This window comes from Thamnophis sirtalis, unplaced genomic scaffold (genome assembly GCF_051295495.1).
Source record: "Thamnophis sirtalis isolate CommonGarterSnake01/CBP01778 unplaced genomic scaffold, rThaSir2_p1.2 scaffold_4, whole genome shotgun sequence".
Classification (NCBI taxonomy): domain Eukaryota; kingdom Metazoa; phylum Chordata; class Lepidosauria; order Squamata; family Natricidae; genus Thamnophis; species Thamnophis sirtalis.
Genome location: NW_028261384.1, coordinates 9,888,085 through 9,906,937, shown reverse-complemented (window position 1 = coordinate 9,906,937; position 18,853 = coordinate 9,888,085). Strand labels below are relative to the sequence as shown.

The window sequence follows — 18,853 nt, the reverse complement described above, 5'->3', positions numbered from 1 at the left end:
ACGCGGGCGCGCGCGCTCTCTCAGACACATACACACACAGAGGGAGAGAAACCTAAAGCCCCGCGCGCGCGCGCGCCTGTCCGCCCTGCTTTCTCGCTCCTCCGTCTTCCCTCAGCAGCAGCTGGAGGAGCTGTCAAAACTTCCATCTCCACCCGCCCGTCCGCCGCCGCCGCCTCCACTTCCCGCGAGGGCGGGGGGAAAAGGGGGAGGAAGGGCGCCCGGCCAACGTTACAAGGAAGCGGCGGAACTCCACAGCCTGAGCGCAGCTCTCGGAGGCCGCGTCGCCCGCCCGCGAGCGAGCGCGCCCCAGAGGAGAAGGCGTCGGCCGTGTGCCCCCCCCGTTCCGTTCCCCTCCCCTCCGTCCTCCGAGCCTCTCCGAGGGGGTCTAATTGCGGTGTGGCTGAGGCGGGCCCTCCTCTCCTCCTCCCCATGCGGCTACCTGCGCGCTGGTCCGCGGCGGCTGAGGCCAGCGATGCGAGGCGGAGGTAGAGGAGGAGGCGCAGGAGGCGGTCGTGGTGGTGGCCGAGGAGGACCCGCAGGAGAAGGGGAGCCGCAGCAGCCTCCGCCGCTGCTGCTGCCGTGGCCGTTGGAGCAGGAGGAGCGTCGCCCTCGTCCTGCCGCCGCACTCTCGCCGTCCCCGCTCGCCGCCCTCCATGCTTCTCCCCCGTCCGGCTGACCAGGATGTCAACCGAGCAGCAGAGCCTGACGCCGCCGCCGCTCCGAGAGCCGGGGGTTTCCCCCACGGCCGCGGCCGCCGCGACAGACAAAAGACCGAGGGGCCGGCCTCGTAAAGATGGCGCTTCCCCTTTCCAGAGAGTCAGGAAGAAGTAAGTTCCGTGCGGGCGTCGCTGCGAGTCGGAGGAAGCCCGGAGGAGCGGTGTCAGCCCCGCCGGGGCGTCCGCCCTCCGCTCGGTACTCCGGTTTGCCGTGTCGCCAGCCCCCCTGCTTTCCTGCCGTTTCTTCCTCACCTGTGCCCTTTTGCCCTGCCCCGCTCCCCCCTTCTTTTGTTTTTGTCCTTTCCGTTCCCCAGTCCCAGCGCCCTGTTGGGAATGGTCCTCACCTTTCCCTCCTCTCCCCTTCTCCTTCTCCCCCCTTTGTCACTGTCCTCCCCACCTTCATTTCAACTTCCATTCCCCTTTCTCTCCCCCTCTTCTTTGGCACTGAGAAGAGCTTCCCTGACCTTTTTTTTTTCCTCCTATCACTTTCTTTTTCTTCGTTTGTCACCCGCCTCTATTTTAATCTTTCTTTAATTACTTCTAGCTTCACTCGCCCACACATCCCTATTTTTAAAATTCCCAATAATCTCTCTTTAAAAAATAAAATAAACTTATTTTGGAGTTATTCTCCCAGAAGGGGATTACTTCCCTTCCACCCTTTCTGTGGTGTACATTGCAAATCCACCAACCTTAGGCATGTAATTGTGTAATGGGAAGCTCCTCCCCAGGAGCTGTCAAAAGGCACAGCGAGGGGTATACACAACTAGCGGAGAATGGCTGGTGGAAAGCCTGGGTTGTTTTGGCTTTGTTTCTGGATTCTGCCATATTTTTCTACTTGAATCCCAAGAGTTAATGTGCTGAAATCAAACTTGTGTCTCATTCTTGCAACACTAGTTGATGTAAATGTGGAGCATCCTGTACTTTGTATTTGGCAGTGGATCAGGTGGTTTGGGTTTGCCAGGAAATAGAGAATACAAATATATTTTGTATAAAGGTTCATGACTGCTGTAATATTGCTCTCTATATTACGTTAATTCGGGCTCACATAATTCACGGATTAAGATGCTTTCCTGTTCATTTTAGAAGAGTGTAATTTACCACCACCCTCTACACAATCCCATAAGAGCAACGATTTTCTTCGGACAACTAGCAAACTTTGGAAAATAACTAGTTCACATTTTTATCCCAAACAAAAATCAGTGTGCTGTGCTTGCTTTCAAAAGTTCAGAAATGGAAAAGCTACATAGGAAACCTTATAAACCATTTTTGTATTTCCCTACATAATGTTGCCTTTTATATTGCTGTTTAATAATCTATTCGGTTCATGTGATACTGAGTAAAACAAGCTTTTATCCTCAAGCAAAATTCAGACCTACGTATTTTTCATGCAAAAAAGCGTCTACATAGTGACAGTGTCTTTTTACACCTTCCCTGATTCCAGCATATTACAAAATGTTTAGAAGACACTGTATATTTGGTCAAGGAAGGCATTTAGTCTGTCAATTGATTTTCAAAACACCACAGTACCACTCAGTTTTTCCCTGTCTGGTGTTCTTCACAGTCATTATGGCTAAAAGTTCTGAATACCATGGTTCCAGCAAAAATGGAGAACAGACTGGATACATTTTTCTATAGTTGGGTATTTGACCTGAAAAGTTTCTAATATCTCATCTGCTAGGTGGTAAAACAATGATGCAAGAGAGAAGTTGTATCCTTCTATGACTGTGAAATGGCTTGCATGTATATAGCATGCATAGAAAAACCTATGGAAATTGCTGTATAAGACAATTCATTCAGCAGATTTGTATTTTTAAAGTAGTGCTTTAAATTAAAATGTGTATAAAATTTCATAATGCATTCAAGTTGATTACATTACCATTATAATTGCATATTCATAGTTTTAATTTCTTATTAAGTATTTTGCTAAAATGCTTTTCTTTTTTGGATTAGATTGTATATGAAGTTAGTTGTAACATGCATTTCTCTCTTTGCACTGCTAATTAGTTTCATGTAGCATATTGATCTTTTTCCTTAAGAGCTAATATTTTTAGATGGTGGCCATAGGTTGTTTCAAGAATTCATACAACAGCAACAATTGGAAAAATTAGTGATAATTTAAATTCAGAACAGATTCACAGTAATCATTACATTGATAGTGTCTTTTGGAAATAACACGTTGTTTTTCCCTCTGTTTCTACCAGGTTTGCAAAGTAGATCCAGATAAAGTACTTTTGCTAGTACATCTTATGCATTTCTACTTGCTATTTGAACTATTGCTTAATTTCTCTGATTGCTTGCCACTCCCTTTCTTAATACAGCTATTTTATTTAGTTTGACATGTGGGTTACACATTTTATTGAATGATACCATCAGTGACCTTTTCATCATAAAATACATCTTCCTGTGGAACAGAAAGTGTATTTTTAAAAGTATTTTTCCTTTTGCAGCAAACTTCTGGAATACATCTGGGAATGGGAACTATAAAGGCTATGGATCACAGAAATGTATTTAACTATTCCTTATGTGGCTAACATTTACATTCCTACACCAAAGCAAGACTTGTTAAATCTTACCTAGTATGTTTTCAGTATCTCAAGTATGGTGGCACATATGTAATGCATCAACTAAGTCCTATTGTAATCAGTAAAATTCAGAGATGGTATTCAGCAGGTTCTGACCAGATCTGGAGAATCGGTTTCCTGAAATTTTGAGTAGTCTGGAGAACCGATAAATACCACCTCTGACTGGCCCCGTCCCCATCTATTTGCTGCCTTCCGAGTCCCAGCTGATTGGGAAGGAATGGGATTTTGCAGTAATCTTCCCCTGGAATGGGGAGGGAATGGAGATTTTATCCTTTCCCTGCCACACCCACCAAGCCATTCCCACCAAGCCACGTCACACCCACCAAGCCACGCCCACAGAACCAGTAGTAACAAAATTTTAAAAAATATTTTTATTGTTTTTACATTTAAAATAGTGCAGCACAGCAAAGCCGTTACGACCATACAATCACATTATATACAGATAATCTCGTCCATTAGCTGTCAGCCCATTTAATACATTATCTATCCTTCTATCTAATCACATTATTTACAATTTGTTCCAATCTTGACACCTGTCTTATATCAATAATAAAATATATTCCAAATTTCATAATATTCAGATTCCCCTTTATTTTTTAATTCGAGGGTGAGCCTATCTGCTTTCTCATAGGCCAACATTTTCCTAATTATGTCTAACACTAATGGGATATTTTCTTTTTTCCAATACTGCGAATAGGTTATTCACACTGCAGTTAATACATGTATAATTAGATAGAGCACATCTTTCTTATACTCTTCCGGTATTATGCCCAGGAGAAAATTTTCTGGTTTGAACAAAATTTGATCTCCCACTATTTGTTCCAGACATGATTGTATCATTTTCCAATATCTTTTTGCCTCGTTGCATGTCCACCAAGTACAGAAAAAGGTGCCTGGCGTTTTTTGCACTTCCAACAATTTGGGGCCAAATTTTTAAACATTTTGGAGAGCTGTGCTGGGGGAAGACGCCTTCTGTACATCTTGTACAGATTTTCCTTATAAGCCTGGCCATTGTTAGTTTCCAATTAAGTATCCAAAGTCCCATTTAGTCAATTCCACATTGTAACCAAAAATGTTCGCTCAGGCGACCATAGTTTCTTTAACATTTTCTTCCTCAAGTTTATATTCCAGCAGATATCTGTACAACGCTTCGATCAACTTATCTTCTGTCTCTATCAGGAGCTTATCTAATATTGTGTATTCTTTGGCAATGCCTTCCTTTTTCCTATCCTGATTGTATCTGGAGATAAGACCACCACTCTAGATGTACCCCTTGTGATGAAATGTATTTAACTATTCCTTATGTGGCTAACATTTACATTCCTTCACCAAAACAAGACTTGTTAAATCTTACCTAGTATGTTTTCAGTATCTCAAGTATGATGGCATATATGTAATGCATCATTGCTTAAAACTAAGTCCTATTGTAATCAGTAAGATTCAGAGGTGGTATTCAGCAGGTTCTGATCAGTTCTGGAGAACTGGTTACGGAAATTTTGAGTAGTCCAGAGAATTGATAAATACCACCTCTGACTGGTCCCACTCCTATCTATTCGCTGCCTCCCGAGTCCCAGCTGATTGGGAAGGAATGGGGATTTTGCAGTAACCTTCCCTGGAGTTGAGAGGGAATGGAGATTTTACAGTATCCTTCCCCTGCCATTCCCACCAAGCCATGTCACGCCCACCAAGCCACTCTCACAGAACCGGTAGTAAAAAAATTTGAATCCAATCACTGGTAAGATTACCTCCAAGATTTCCATAGCCAGTTTTGTAAAATATTTCAGTTGGTAGATGGATGAATGGATGTTATGCTGCTATTTGTCTTTTTAAAAATGCATTTCAAGAGGTTTACAGCATTTATCTAAACCAAAAAGGTAATAATTGGCTTTTAAAACAAATTTTATGCCTGTTTATCCTTGACCATCAAACTTTTATCTGAATTGTGTTATATGGACACAAATCTGTCACATATATTGTGTGGTTGGATATTCGTCAGTTTTCAATAAGATACTTGCAAGCCACTATACACTTTATTATCTTTTTCAACCCTAATATACATTAAAAGATATTGTAGAAGCTGTAGAAAATGGTTTGCTAATTCTAATTACTTAATGGCTTACACTTACAGATCAAAACCAATGCCTTTGGTTGCATTGTAAAATCCAGTGTACATGAAGAATACAGGTCTTTGAAGATGTGTGATGTACAATTAAATGCTAACTCTAGCTTTCTCATATTCTATATTGTTAAATAGTTTGGTTTTCTGTCATGAAAATTAGTTCACAGTTCATACCAAATAGATTTACTGTATAAGTAAATTTACAGTTTTCTACTTTTGATATGATAAAATAATGAATGATACATGGCAGGCTGGGTCTGACATGAATTGCAGCCCTCTTTAAAGATGAAAGAGTCAGAAATAGCTGCTGATTGCTGCCATTATCTCCAGGTCTGGTGATCCCAGGACTATTTCTTTATTAGTGCCTGAGTGATCAGGGGACATGGAATCCAATTTGTTAATTTCTTGTTATGGCTTATGAAAGCCATAGGAGATAAATAAACAACTTTGGTAATCCTGGCCATCCTTTAGGATGTAAAGGGTATTAAATATATGCACCCATTATTTTCTAATTTCCAATTTCATATTTTAGGGATAATTATAAATTTATATAAAATCTTATTATTTCTATATCCATACCAGTATGTTTTGAAACTATGCTTGTGGTATTAAATTTTATATAAAACAATATTTTAAAGTTCACATTCTTAAATTGTTGTCATTCTGAATACCACTTGTTTAGAATCTATCTGGAAAAAAGTCATTCTTTTAAAAAGGACTTTCTAATTTTATGTGATACACTATGAATTAAGAATTAAGTTAGAATTAAGGTAACTTATTTTGATATACTGGAAAATATATTGCATGTGGTAATTTTAATGTCATAAACCTGAAATAATAACATGCTACTAATGGAAAGCTCTCCAAGAAAAGGATACTTGAAAATTAGGGGAGTTAATACTTGTTTACTTTTGTTGTGTGATTTTAAAAGACATAGAAAACAACAGATTACTTAAGATTTTTTTGCTAGTCTGCACAAAATATAGCAATCAATCCCATTGAATAATATTTTGTGACTAAACCAACAGTAATAAATATATCCACCCCTTTTTAATCTCCTATGATTAGTTTTAAATGAATTTTGGTGTATATTTTCCTCCACTGATGTTCCTAAGGCCTATTTATGTATTTTATACCAGCTACTAGTATTTCAGAAAATTTAAGGCCATCAAGCTTTTGGAAATGATTATTCAATTCTGGGTTCACTTCCTATTCAGTCCTTAGCCAGAGCTTGGCCAGGTTTATCACTGTAATGATTAGAAATATATTAATATATATTTAGGCATTCCCCTAGAATCTATAATCTTTGGTTGTATATCATCTTAGTTTCCTCATTTCAATAGAAATTCAGAATCCCTCCATTATATTTGCTTTTCCACAAATATAATCAACAGGCTAGTTTGTATATTTGTATTTGAAAATGAATGCAAGCCTGCTTATGATGATGCTTTTCATAGTCATCTAATTATGAAGTGAATATAAATGTGGGTCTGCCCTCCCTGGAATTATCTGCCCATCTATTGTTAGATAAGGTGAGCACACCACAGTTTCCTTCCCTTAAATCTTGTTACCTGATGTGTGCCTTCTCAGTGGATACTCCAAGGCTACTCTTTTAGCCGTCTGGATGGTCAGGACCATGAAGATCTGGCTCTTCTCCCAAGTTTTGGGCTATGATGGAGATTGAGATGGGGGCTTGTTTGATCTGGTGCCAGGGGGAAAGGGTACATTCGTATTTATTTATCTGCTTTTAAGGATTATTATGAGCCACTAAGAATCATTATATGTGGCCATGTGGTAAGTCTTCTATCTGCCTACAGTTTCAGTTGTGGAAAGGCTGTATACCTGTAAATGTAAATTCACTGAGAGATCCCGAAAGAGATAATAAACCACATAAGCAATATTTGATGCTTTCATTAGCAGTTATATTGTATCCCACCAATATCTTAATGTTTCATAAAATTAAAGAATGTCCCAAATGATGATATGGATGATATGGCTACAGATAGTAAAATGAGTATGAAACTGTAGGTTCTTTTGTTAGCATTACATATTAGGTCCTTATAGAGAATGCTCAGTAGATTTTGTCTATGCATTAGAATGCTTTAAATCTTGGAAAAATAGCTATCTTTACTAGCATCTATGGCACAGAAAGAGTTGTTGATATTGGGATTAAAATGTCTTTATTTGTAGTTTTACTTTTTATTTTTATATATGTAATTTATTATTTAAATATGTAGTTTTATTTATTTTTGTTTTCCAATTACATTTTGGTTTTTTAAAATACTGTGGCCATTCAGTTTAGTTTATTTTACTTTATTGTCATTGCACCTCATACAGTGAAATTAAATGCCATCTTCAGTGTACATTATAGTAAAAAGTTAAAAAAAAAACACCACATCCTTCACCTACAATTGAATCGAAAACCCCTGATAATATTGCATTAATATTGCACTATGCAGTAGAATTCAATATAGTTATTGTTCTGGGATAAAAGCTGTTTTCCAGCCTATTTGTCCTTTTTTTATTATCCTGTACTGGATGCCAGATGGTAATAGTTCAAAAAAAGGGTGCCCAGGATGAGCTGGATCTTTAACAATACTTTGAACTTTCTTAAGGCAGAGGGAGTTATAAACCTCTTCCAAGGAGTGGAGAGGGCAACCAATGATCCTCTGGGCAATGATGTTAATCCTCCGGAGCGCTGTCCTATCTGCCACTGTGCAAGTGGCAAACCATACACACAGATGCAGTAAGTTAAAATATTCTCTATGGTGCAGCAGTAGAAGGTCACCAGCAGTTTTTCATTCAGTTGTTGTTTCCTGAGAAGTCTCAGGTTGTATAATCTCTGCTGGGCCCTTTTGACCAGTGCTGCAATGTGAGCGACCCAGGTCAGGTCCTCTTTTATGATAACCCAGAACTTTTTATGATACCTAAAAACTTAAAACTAGCCACTTGCTCCACTTGGTCTCCATTGATAACCAAGGGCTGGATATTTGATCTATTCCTTCCATTATCCACTATAAGCCTCTTGGTCTTATTGCTATTAAGGACCAAGTTATTGTCTCCTCACCACAAAAGCAACCAATCCACCTCATCTCATAGGCAAACTTGTCAGAAGAAAACCCAAAATCATTAGTTTAGACACTTATGTTTAAACATTTTTTTTAATTTTATGTATGTGTGCATTTATTTATCTATCCATCCTTTGTTTATTCCACAAAGAATAGTTTCAAAAACTTTGAAATAAGTAATATACTTAAATAATCCTCTCATTAATATTTTTTAAAACTATCCTCTTCCTCTGGCTTCCTTCTGGCCTGTAATGAGCTGGATGTATTCTTTTTGCAAATTAAAATAATTGTATATTGCCACCAAACACCAAGAACAGAAGTGGTATTCAACCAGTTTGGACCGGTTCACCTGAACCGGTAGTTTTGGAAATCGCAGATAACCCTGCCCACTTGCCTTGGCTCTGTGCCGTCCTATTTAGGCACTTTTTTTAGCCAAAGTGCATGGGCGGAAGGCTGAGTGTATTCACGGACGGGGTCACATTTGCCAGCTGGTAGGGAAGGTAAGTGACCAAGAAGTATACTACAGTAGCTTTCAATAGATAAAGATAATTCTAATAAATATAAAAAACTAATTTTAGAATTAACAACAATCAGAATTGGCAGTAATTTTTTTTTTTAAAAACCCAGGTAGCTATCCTTCTGGATTGATCCTTGGGAATATTATTTTATAGTTGTTCTAGTTCTTTCTGCCAAGGAAGGCAGAAGGGGTGTGTATGTGCCTGGAGGCTACTATATAATTCCTAAGCTATTGACCTATGTATTCCACAGGTTACCATCTTCTCCCCTATGATGTTGAACGTTTATTATAAATTCTTCAATGAGGAACTCTAGGTACTTTCTGACCTTGCTTATTTTGTTGCAGACATTTCATTCCCATTTAGGTAACATCATCAGTGCTAATGCTAAGTCCGAAGTATTAGAGTCATGATATGGCCTATGTTTAAAAAAAAGCCTTAACTTTCAAGTAATAATATGCAAAGTATCATCTGTCACATTATGCCAATGTGTAACAGAGAAAGGTACTTTTTAAAAAGCTAGAACTATGTCTAGCTTGGGAATACAGCTAAAAATATTGGAGAACCCAAAGGCCAAGTGCTACATGAATGTGGAAGTTTTCATTCATCAGTAAGACGTCCTCTACATTGTACGTGGGCTTCAAAAACAGCCTTCCGGTAGTCTATATATATATTTGTGGATAAAGAGTTGATCCCATCCTATCATGCTTTATGATAGAATAGAATAGAATAATAGAGTTGGAAGGGACTTTGGAGGCCTTCTAGTCCGATCCCCTGCTTAGGCAGGAAAACCTACACCACTTCAGACTAATAGTTATCAAACAGCTTCTTAAAAACTTCCACAGTTGGAGCATTCACAACTTTTGGAGACAAGTTGTTCCACTGATTAATTGTTCTAACTGTTAGGAAATTTCTCTTCAGTTCTAAGTTGCTTCTCTACTTGATTAGTTTCCACCCATTGCTTCTTGTTCTACTCTCAGGTGCTTTGGAGAATAGTTTGACTCCCTTTTCTTTGTGGCAACCCCTGAGATATTGGAACACTGCTATCATGTCTCCCCTAGTCCTTCTTTTAATCAAACTAGACATATCCAGTTCCTGCAACTCTTCTTCATGTATTTTAGCCTCCAATCCCCTAATCATCTTTGTTTCTCTTCTCTGCACTCTCTCCAGAGTCTCCACATTTTTTAAATTGTGGCAACCAAAACTGAATGCAGTATTCCAAGTGTGGCCTTACCAAGGCATTATAAAGTGGTATTCTCATGATCTTGATTCTATCCCTCTGTTTATGCAGCTTAGAACCTTGTTGGATTTTTGGCAGCTGCTGCACACGGCTGACTCATATTTAAATGGTTGCCCACTAGGATTCCAAGATCCCGCTCACAGTTACTACTATTGAGCAAGGTACCACCTATACTGTACCTGTGCACTTCATTTTTCTTGCTTAAATGTAGAACCTTACTCTTTTCACCATTGAATTTCACTTTATTAGATAGCGCCCAATGTTCAAGTTTGTCAAGATCCTTCTATATCTTAAGCCTGTCTTCTGGAGTGTTGGCTATTCCTGCCAGCTTAATGTCATCTGCAAATTTGATGAGTTCCCCATTTATTCCCTCATCGAAATCATTGATGAAGATGTTGAAGAGTACTGGGCCTAAAACAGAGCCTTGGGGTACTCCACTGCATACTTCCCTCCATGTAGATGCAGCTCCATTGAGGACTACACTTTTGAGTGTGGTTGGTCAGCCAGTTATGAATCCATCTGGTGGTGATGCTGTCTAACCCACATTCTTCTATTTTATCTAGTAGTAGGTTATGGTCTACCTTATTAAATGCCTTACTGAAGTCCAAGTAAACTATATCCACAGCATTCCTCTGGCCCACTAATTTTATAGCAATAGCAATAGCAATAGCAGTGGACTTATATACCGCTTCATAGGCCTTTCAGGCCTCTCTAAGCGGTTTACAGAGAGTCAGCATATTGCCCCCAACAATCTGGGTCCTCATTTTACCCACCTCGGAAGGATGGAAGGCTGAGTCAACCCTGAGCCGGTGAGATTTGAACCGCTGACCTGCTGATCTAGCAGTAGCCTGCAGTGCTGCATTTAACCACTGCGCCACCTTGGCTCCTTAATTTTGTCACTTTGTCAAAGAATGCAATAAGATTAGTCTGGCATGATCTATTTTTGACAAACCCATGTTGGCTTTTAGTTATTACTTTGTTGTCCTACATTAGTGGATCAACTAGCCAAGTCCTACAGCTGGTCATCGTTTCTTTATGAAAATAAGCAATCGTGATGTGGGTTGAGATTCTCAATCATCCAAATCATAATTATCTCAAAAAAAAATTTTTTTCAAAATGCAACTGTTTTTTTCCTTGAGGAAGAAGAAGAAGAAAACATTTCACTTCTCATCCCAGAAGCTTCCATCAGTTGTGATGGTGAGGAAATAGAAAGATAGCAGAGGTGGGTTATCTTACTGGCTCGGACCAGTTCGACCGAGTAGGTAGTAACTTGGCTGTTTACGCCCCTGAACCTGTTCTATCGGCGGCACCATCTTATTTTTTGCTTCTGCGCATGTGCAGAAGCAATTTTTTTCACTATTGCGCCTATGGGCATGTGCGCCTGAAAGTGCGTCCCTAAGCAAACAGAAGCCGGAACCCACCCCTGAAAGATAGGTACTGTCAGTTGAGACTAGATGGTGGAGGGACGGAACGATAGGTTCTATCTCCCCACTATCCAGTCTCAACTGTCAGTACCTGTCCTTCCATCCCACCACCACCACAACTGATGAAGATTCTTGGATGAGAAGTGAAACATTTTCTTCTTCCTCCTCCTTGAGGAAGAAACAGCCCAGTTGTCTTTTGAAAAAACACCTTTGAGACAAGCTATCATGAATATTTTGATGGTAAACTTGCTTCTTTAATATAGAATTATATAATAATATCTAGCTCCCCTCCCAGGTAAGATGTTTTAAGTAATGGAACTTTATAGAATTGAAACATATTTGTAGGAGTGTGAAAACCTTTAATCTTTTTTCTGCCCTTATTGTTGCATAGATCATATTTTTGTTGCTGTGATGAATCCTGTTCTGAAAAATGGAAATAGCATCATTAATATCCTGTGCCATTCAGTACTTTCAAAAAGCACTGATCCTGGTTGAAACTTAAACTGTGACTTGTGACAGTTTCTTTCTTCCAATCTTCCAGTCTCTGCATTTCTCAATAGATGTTTACAGAATGTCCTGCCGGAAAACAATTATCTGGCCTTGCTGCATGGAATTTGGGGTTCTACAGGCTTCATTTTGTCAATTTAAAAAAATGTTTATATAGAACTGAGTGAGATCATTCACAAAATTAGAATGAAGCATTGTCGGTTTACTGAAAACTTCCAAATTTCCTTTTTACTGGGTTTCATTGTAGGGAAATCAATATGGAAATTTAGCAGTAACCTGGATGACAGCCAACAAACTCAACTTAGGCAGCATGGAGATTCTGTTGGTTGGTGAGTCATTTGATTAACGAAGTAGTAGAGATACCCTCCTTCAAGGATCAGATTTGTAGCTGGGTGTGCTGCTTCATCAGGAAATACTGTAGCCTGAGGCTTTTTTTCTGTCACAAAATATCTTTTCTCAGTTCATGTTAGTTATGCCAGTCATGAAGCCTTCTATTGGTGTCTGTGTGTGTTTGGGTAATTTAATCTTAGTATGTTTTTTGAACCCAGTTATTCTTTGAAAAATCTGTAAACATTAGCTCCCGATAATTTTTATTAATGGGTATGCTGCCTGGATAATTCTGGGAGTTCAAATCAACATAGTGGGAGGGTACATAGATTAAGAAGCTTGGTTTCTCATTTAGTATCACATGTAAATCCAGATAAGTAGTTTGATCAGTAAATCATGGTTAAGTTAATTTATTAATCCAGCCTAAAGGTTATTTAATTTTTATGTTGCCCATCTCACTGTACAGCAATGGTTCCCAACCTTTTTTTGGCCATGCCCCATCTAAGCATATCTAAAATCCTGATTGTCCCCATAACATATAATTCTTACTTTACTCAAAAAGTGAACTCTGCTCATACAGAGGAAGCCTAAAAGGCCATTAACCTGGTTTAAACAAGGTTCAAATTGCCCCCATTAAAAATCAAATTGTGAGGTTTGGGCCCCACATTGGGAACCAGTGCTGTAGAATGATACTGGATAGCTTACAAGATTGTTGTAGTAGATAATAACTTTGAAGGGTTTTTAGATATTTCAGTAACTATAAAATACAGTAGCCAAATAGCTACGGAAATAAAAATATGGAATGTGGAATACAAGTTTTTAAATTTTAAACTGTGTTTACACTATTGATACTTATTTATAAAACTCTAAATAGATTGATAACTGCCAATTTGATTGACTGTATATTAATTTATAGAATAAATGCTTAACCCATGGTTGATTAATTATAGTTTATTGAAAAGCTCACAACTGACTGGGCTTGCACAAGACAATGTCAAATCATGGGTTGGAGATAATAGCTAACAATGGCAGACTACACTAAACCAGACTCAAATAAGCCACATTAGGCTTAGAATGCCGGGGGGGGGGGCGTAGCATTATTTTTATTATCTGGCTTGCCTGTGAACTCCTCCAGGAGCAGTTGAAGGAAGAAAATTCCAAGTTATGGTTCCCCAACTTTTGGTATTCTCTAAAGTAATCTTATTATTAATTATAGTAGGTCTGATTTTATGTTTTATTCCATCTGGTTGAATCTGCTTCTATAAATTACGGGTGTCTCTATGCCTCCTGTAATATGATGTAGTCATGTAATAAATGGAATAATTTAACATAGTGTAGTGTGGGAAATGCAAACACAGTTGCTTGTGAGGGCAGTTGCAGTGTGATGAAGTTACACAACTTGGAGGATGTTATTTTTATTGCTGAGGAGCTGTAAGTGGCATATATGGGAAAGGTTTTAATAAAGAAAATACTTGTATTAATTAAAATTAAAATGTAAATGTATGCATTTTGCTATATGCGTTTTCAATGATGTAAAAATTATTTGAAAGCTTCTCTTAAAGAAAAGCTACCTGCAATGTGATATGCTCCTTTTGGGATCTATGTATTGGCACAATAAAGCCTCAGCAAGTTATTGAATACAGATAGCACTGATTTTCTAACACAATTGAGCCCAAGATTTTTTTTTGGTAAGAAAGATATTTAAGTGAGTTTTGTCTCAGTTTGTCACCTTTCATGTGAGAGTTATTAAGTGAATCACTACAATTGTTAGTAAAAAAAATTGTAAAGTGAATCTGGCTTCCCCATTGACTTTTCTCGTCAGAAGGTTGCAAAAGGTGATCACATGACCATTAGGATGCGGCAATGGTTGTTAGTGTGAAAACAATCATAAATCACTTTTTTCAGTGCCATTGTAACTTTGAACTGTCACCAAACGAATGGTTGTACCATAAATCAAGGACTACCTGTACCCAGTCAGCTTGTTTATTAATTTTTAAAATTATAGAATTAATGTAGAATGTGATTTATTATTGGAAATAATACAATTTATCCATAGTTATGTCATAAACAGACCTGAAATGTATCAGGTGCTGCATGAGTTGATAGGGATTATAGGAGGGATTCTAAAATGTTATAGTACCGGAATTCCTGAAATAATGAATTTGTGTGAACTTCTTCTCATTATTAAAATGAATGATTTAATTGGGGTTAGAGTTGGAAATACCTATATCACTTTTAATAATTCCATGTTAGTACTTAAATATTAATCTGTATCTCACGTTTTGTGATATTCAACTGCTCATTGAGCATGCTGCACAGACAAAAGTGAGAAGCAAAAGCTGAAGCAAGTTGGATGCATTGCTACTCTGCCAGTGTGTCAGATTATGTTTTTTTTAAAATTATGACCCCTGACTTTGTTGCTTGTGCTGCCTAGAGTTCCCCAACCTACACTTCGAGAACATTTGAATTATGATATTGTGACACATATAATATTATTTCCAATCTTGGGCAACACAAATAGTGGTCAACAAAGTCATTATTTTCTTAACCTTTATCTCCAAGTTCTTGATCTTTATGGGGTTGGTTATTACTTCATCTTACATGGTGTTCTTTTTCCAAAGTCTTTGAATGGGTTCCAAATAAGAATTTAAAGATAAAACATGTAACCTTAAAATCAAGAAAGCCATGATGTGGCAACAAAATTTTCAGTAGTGATTACACAAGTGAACCTAGGTATCCTCACAACTACTTAGGTTGCTGTCTGCTGCTGCATGCTGAACTAGCTGAAGCTTCCAGAATGATCTTCAACAGCAGCCCAGTGGAACCCCAGCCTTTTCAGCCAGTCCAGAAAAAATACCACGGTCAATGGCTTTAAGGCCATTCAGAGATCTAGTAGGACCAGGAGCTCATCCATCTCCTGAAAAAAGATTATCAGAGTAACCAACGTAATTTAAGTTCCATGACCATGCTTGAATCCTGACTGAAGAATCCAGATAATTCCTTTTGCCAATGTACCATATGACTGGATCCTTGAAATGGAATATTGGGATACTGGGCAAAATGTTTTCAAAATAGTGTAAAACTAGGAGAACAGTAGACATCTTTGTGCACTCAGATAAAAGATTAGCATCCTCTCCATTAAACTACTTAGGGCCTCTCTATTGCCTTTTATCTTCTTTCTATTTTTATGAATTCCAGGTAGTCTTCCATTTATAAGCACATTGAGGTCAGATGCAGCCATGTGATTAGACCCAATTTTACAATTTTTTACAGCAGTTATTAACTGAATCACATGGTTCTCATCATATCTCATGGTTGTTAAGTGGATCATGTGGTCATAAGTTCAAATTCATTCTTTTAAATAGATCCCCCCCCCGAACCCGCAAATGTTGGTCTCAAAATTGTAAATTATGGTCATGTGACTGCAGGAAACTGGAACCAGTTGTAAATGTGAGTTGGTTGCCAAGTATCCATAATACAGTAATGTGATCATGTGGGTAAGCGTGTGACATTTTTGATGGCTGGTAGTGCTTTACTAGCCACAAAGCACCCTTTCTGAGGCACTGTAACTGCAAATTGTTGTTAAACAGCTAGTTGCAAGTTGAGTACGATCTGTAATTGAAAATGAGAAACGGTACAGATATGCAGTTTACAAGATGCTCTAACCTTTTCTCTGTACAAATCTGCCTGTTCTGAATCTTGTTTTTAGGTTGCTGCAAGGACTTAACATACAGCTCCTTCAAGTGCCATTGATGATTTCCCAGATCCAAACTTTTTCTAGGTTTATGCAGGAACCAGGGGAGCATGGATTGAACCTACTGGCGGTGAAGATCCTGCCCAAGAGCGGCCTATCCACTTCAGAATTACCAATTCTAAACCGCCAGCTGTCAGACTGGGTGCCATAATCTGGAAAATTCCCCAAGTGTCTTCTAGACCATTCTTTCCACCCACAACCAGCAGGCATTGTGGCAGATGATACTAATAACCCCGACAGCCTTGTGGAGTTCCCTGTTAGCAGTCAATTACAATTGGACTAGGCAGTGATCAGACCACAGCAAAGGCTAGCAGTAATGTCCCCATATTCTAGGCACAAGCTACTTACATAGTCCAGCATATATCTGCCTTCATATATCAGCCAGAGATTACCTGAGGCAAGCCATTCTATACCTATGGAGATCATGAATTCTCTCATCTTCTCCAGCTGAGTTTGTAGTAGTGGAAGATCAAACCTGAAATAATTCAAGGAGCTCAAGAAGCAAGCCGCATGGTCAGTGAGGCAACCAATCCATCCAGCCTGTCTCTTCAGTCCATGTAACATTCAGGCAGTTGCATTTTTTGTAGCTTGGCATCTGAGTGTCTCCAGGGCTGCATACTCTGATTAGAATTGGCCACAATGTCTCAAGAGAAAATACTAGTTTCCCCCCTTCGGACAGTAAATAGAATCAAGGGCAGGAGATGCTGCTTTTTAATAGCAGCACCAATTCTCTAGAACTATCTGCCAGAAGAGATTAGACTGGGCCTTTCTCAGATGATAAAGAATAATTTTTAATGTGGTCCATGACCAGCCTATAAAACACCTTATAAATACATAAAACTGAAATTTACTGACTAATTAAACAAATCAATCAAATAAAATCTCTGCATATCATATCTATAACATGACATAAATTGGTCATACTTTTTTGGAATCATTTGAATCTGAAAGCAAATATTTTAAGTAAAACTAGTTGGAGTTCCCCAGGATATGTAATTAGGTATGGAGTTAACAGTTTAGAGCAAGTACTGTATAAAAATGCAATTTGAATATTTTCAGTTGTTTATATCGCATAAGCTGCTGCTGAAAGTTGTTTTAGACTGTGATATGATACTAATTTTTCCTAAATAGGGTTTCTGATCACGAATAAGTTGTTTTTAAAAAGATCAACATTCGTCCCTATTTCCCTGTTCAGGATTGCCATTGAAATTGCTGCAGGACCCCCAAAATGGGATAATATATGTAAGAAATACATCCTTGCCTCATCCAACTAGGAAAGATTTTGGAAATATTTGTTGGGTTTTCTGTTGTTTCATAATTAACATTGTGATCTCCCCTTTTATGGTAGTCAGAGTTAATTTTTACAGCAATAGTGTGAAATTACAGTTACCAGCTATGTCACTACCTATACAGAGATTGGATCAACTAGATTGGAAGCTGTATACAGCTGTGTTAGTTTATGGTAACAAGAATCAGATCAAGTCTGGAACCATCTTTTCAGATTAACCGTTTTCATTAAAATCTCAAAGCTTTCACAATTACAACCTTTACAATCTCAACCTTGTTCTTTACTACACTACTATAATATGAAGAGCTCTATTCAGTATACAAGCAAGACTAATATTACCAAGAGTAATATCCGGTTGTGTTTGCTCTGAATCCTTGTCAGTTTCTCATCTTAAAAGTAAAAATATATGAATGTCCAAAAATGTTTTCAACTTGCTCAGGGAAATCTTGTTTTAAAGTCTGAAGCTTATACTGTGTTCTATAGACATCACTGTGGGCAGGAGTGGGTTGCTCCCAGCATTACTGCCAATTTGGTGCGCGCAAAAAGTTTGCGTACACCAGACGCATGCTACGCGTCTGTGCGCATTTGCACAGAACTCGAAATCAAGATGGTGGCTCCGAAGGAAAACTGGTTCGGGGGCATGGTAGGGCTGGGTCGCTGCCAGTTCCAGCGACCCTGGTCGCCAAACCACTACCGGTTTGGCCGAACCGGTCCGAACCAGTAGGAGCGCACCTCTGACTGTGGGATTTAGAAGTTGTTGGCTATACCAATTCCATTTTTTAATCTCTGACGTTTTCTTTTTAATTTTTTCTTCCCCTTATTTCTTTTTGAAAATCATTCTGCTTTGTCTTACTAGTCTCCTTGCATCTAGTTTTGTAGTCCTAGACCTAAAATTCATTTAGAGTCAATGCTAGAATTGACAATGCTAGAATTAAATGAACTTTAAATGATATTTGAGACATTGACACAATTTTGAAATATTAATAGCAGAATATTTTAACAATTTTTAATTTTATTCATTATTTTTTAGTATTCTTCTTTCAGACTCCTGCTTTTTAACGTAAACATGTTTGATTTATTCAGATCTACTGGTTCTTTGGATTGTTGTTCTAGTAATAACTTTTAAAATTGAGTTCGATGACAGTTGTACAAGTGTAATAAAACAACACCAGATTGTGACCTTCATGTCATGAGCCAAATTAGAATATGGTACCAGTGCACGATATGGGATGGTGTCAATTACTCAGCAGTTGCTCATCTTTTTTTCTCTTTAAACATGTTTTGGCATAGTGTCACATTGAACAAACAGTGTA

At 38.5% G+C, this 18,853-nt stretch overlaps 1 protein-coding gene across 9 annotated transcripts in view; it reads left to right on the top strand.

The window, feature by feature from the left end:
* Nucleotides 1-243: 243 nt before the first annotated feature.
* The window catches only part of KMT2C (lysine methyltransferase 2C), a 167,606-nt gene continuing 148,996 nt past the window's right edge, over nt 244-18,853 (top strand). For 6 of the 9 annotated variants that reach the window (XM_014076029.2, XM_087712464.1, XM_014076030.2 and 3 more), the window contains exon 1: nt 246-827. In XM_014076029.2, the coding sequence (XP_013931504.2) occupies nt 682-827 (146 nt within the window). In that variant the 5' untranslated portion in view covers nt 246-681. Of the gene's footprint in view, nt 828-18,853 lie in introns of all 9 variants that reach the window. The other 3 variants (XM_087712460.1, XM_087712459.1, XM_087712468.1) reach the window with 2 other exon arrangements.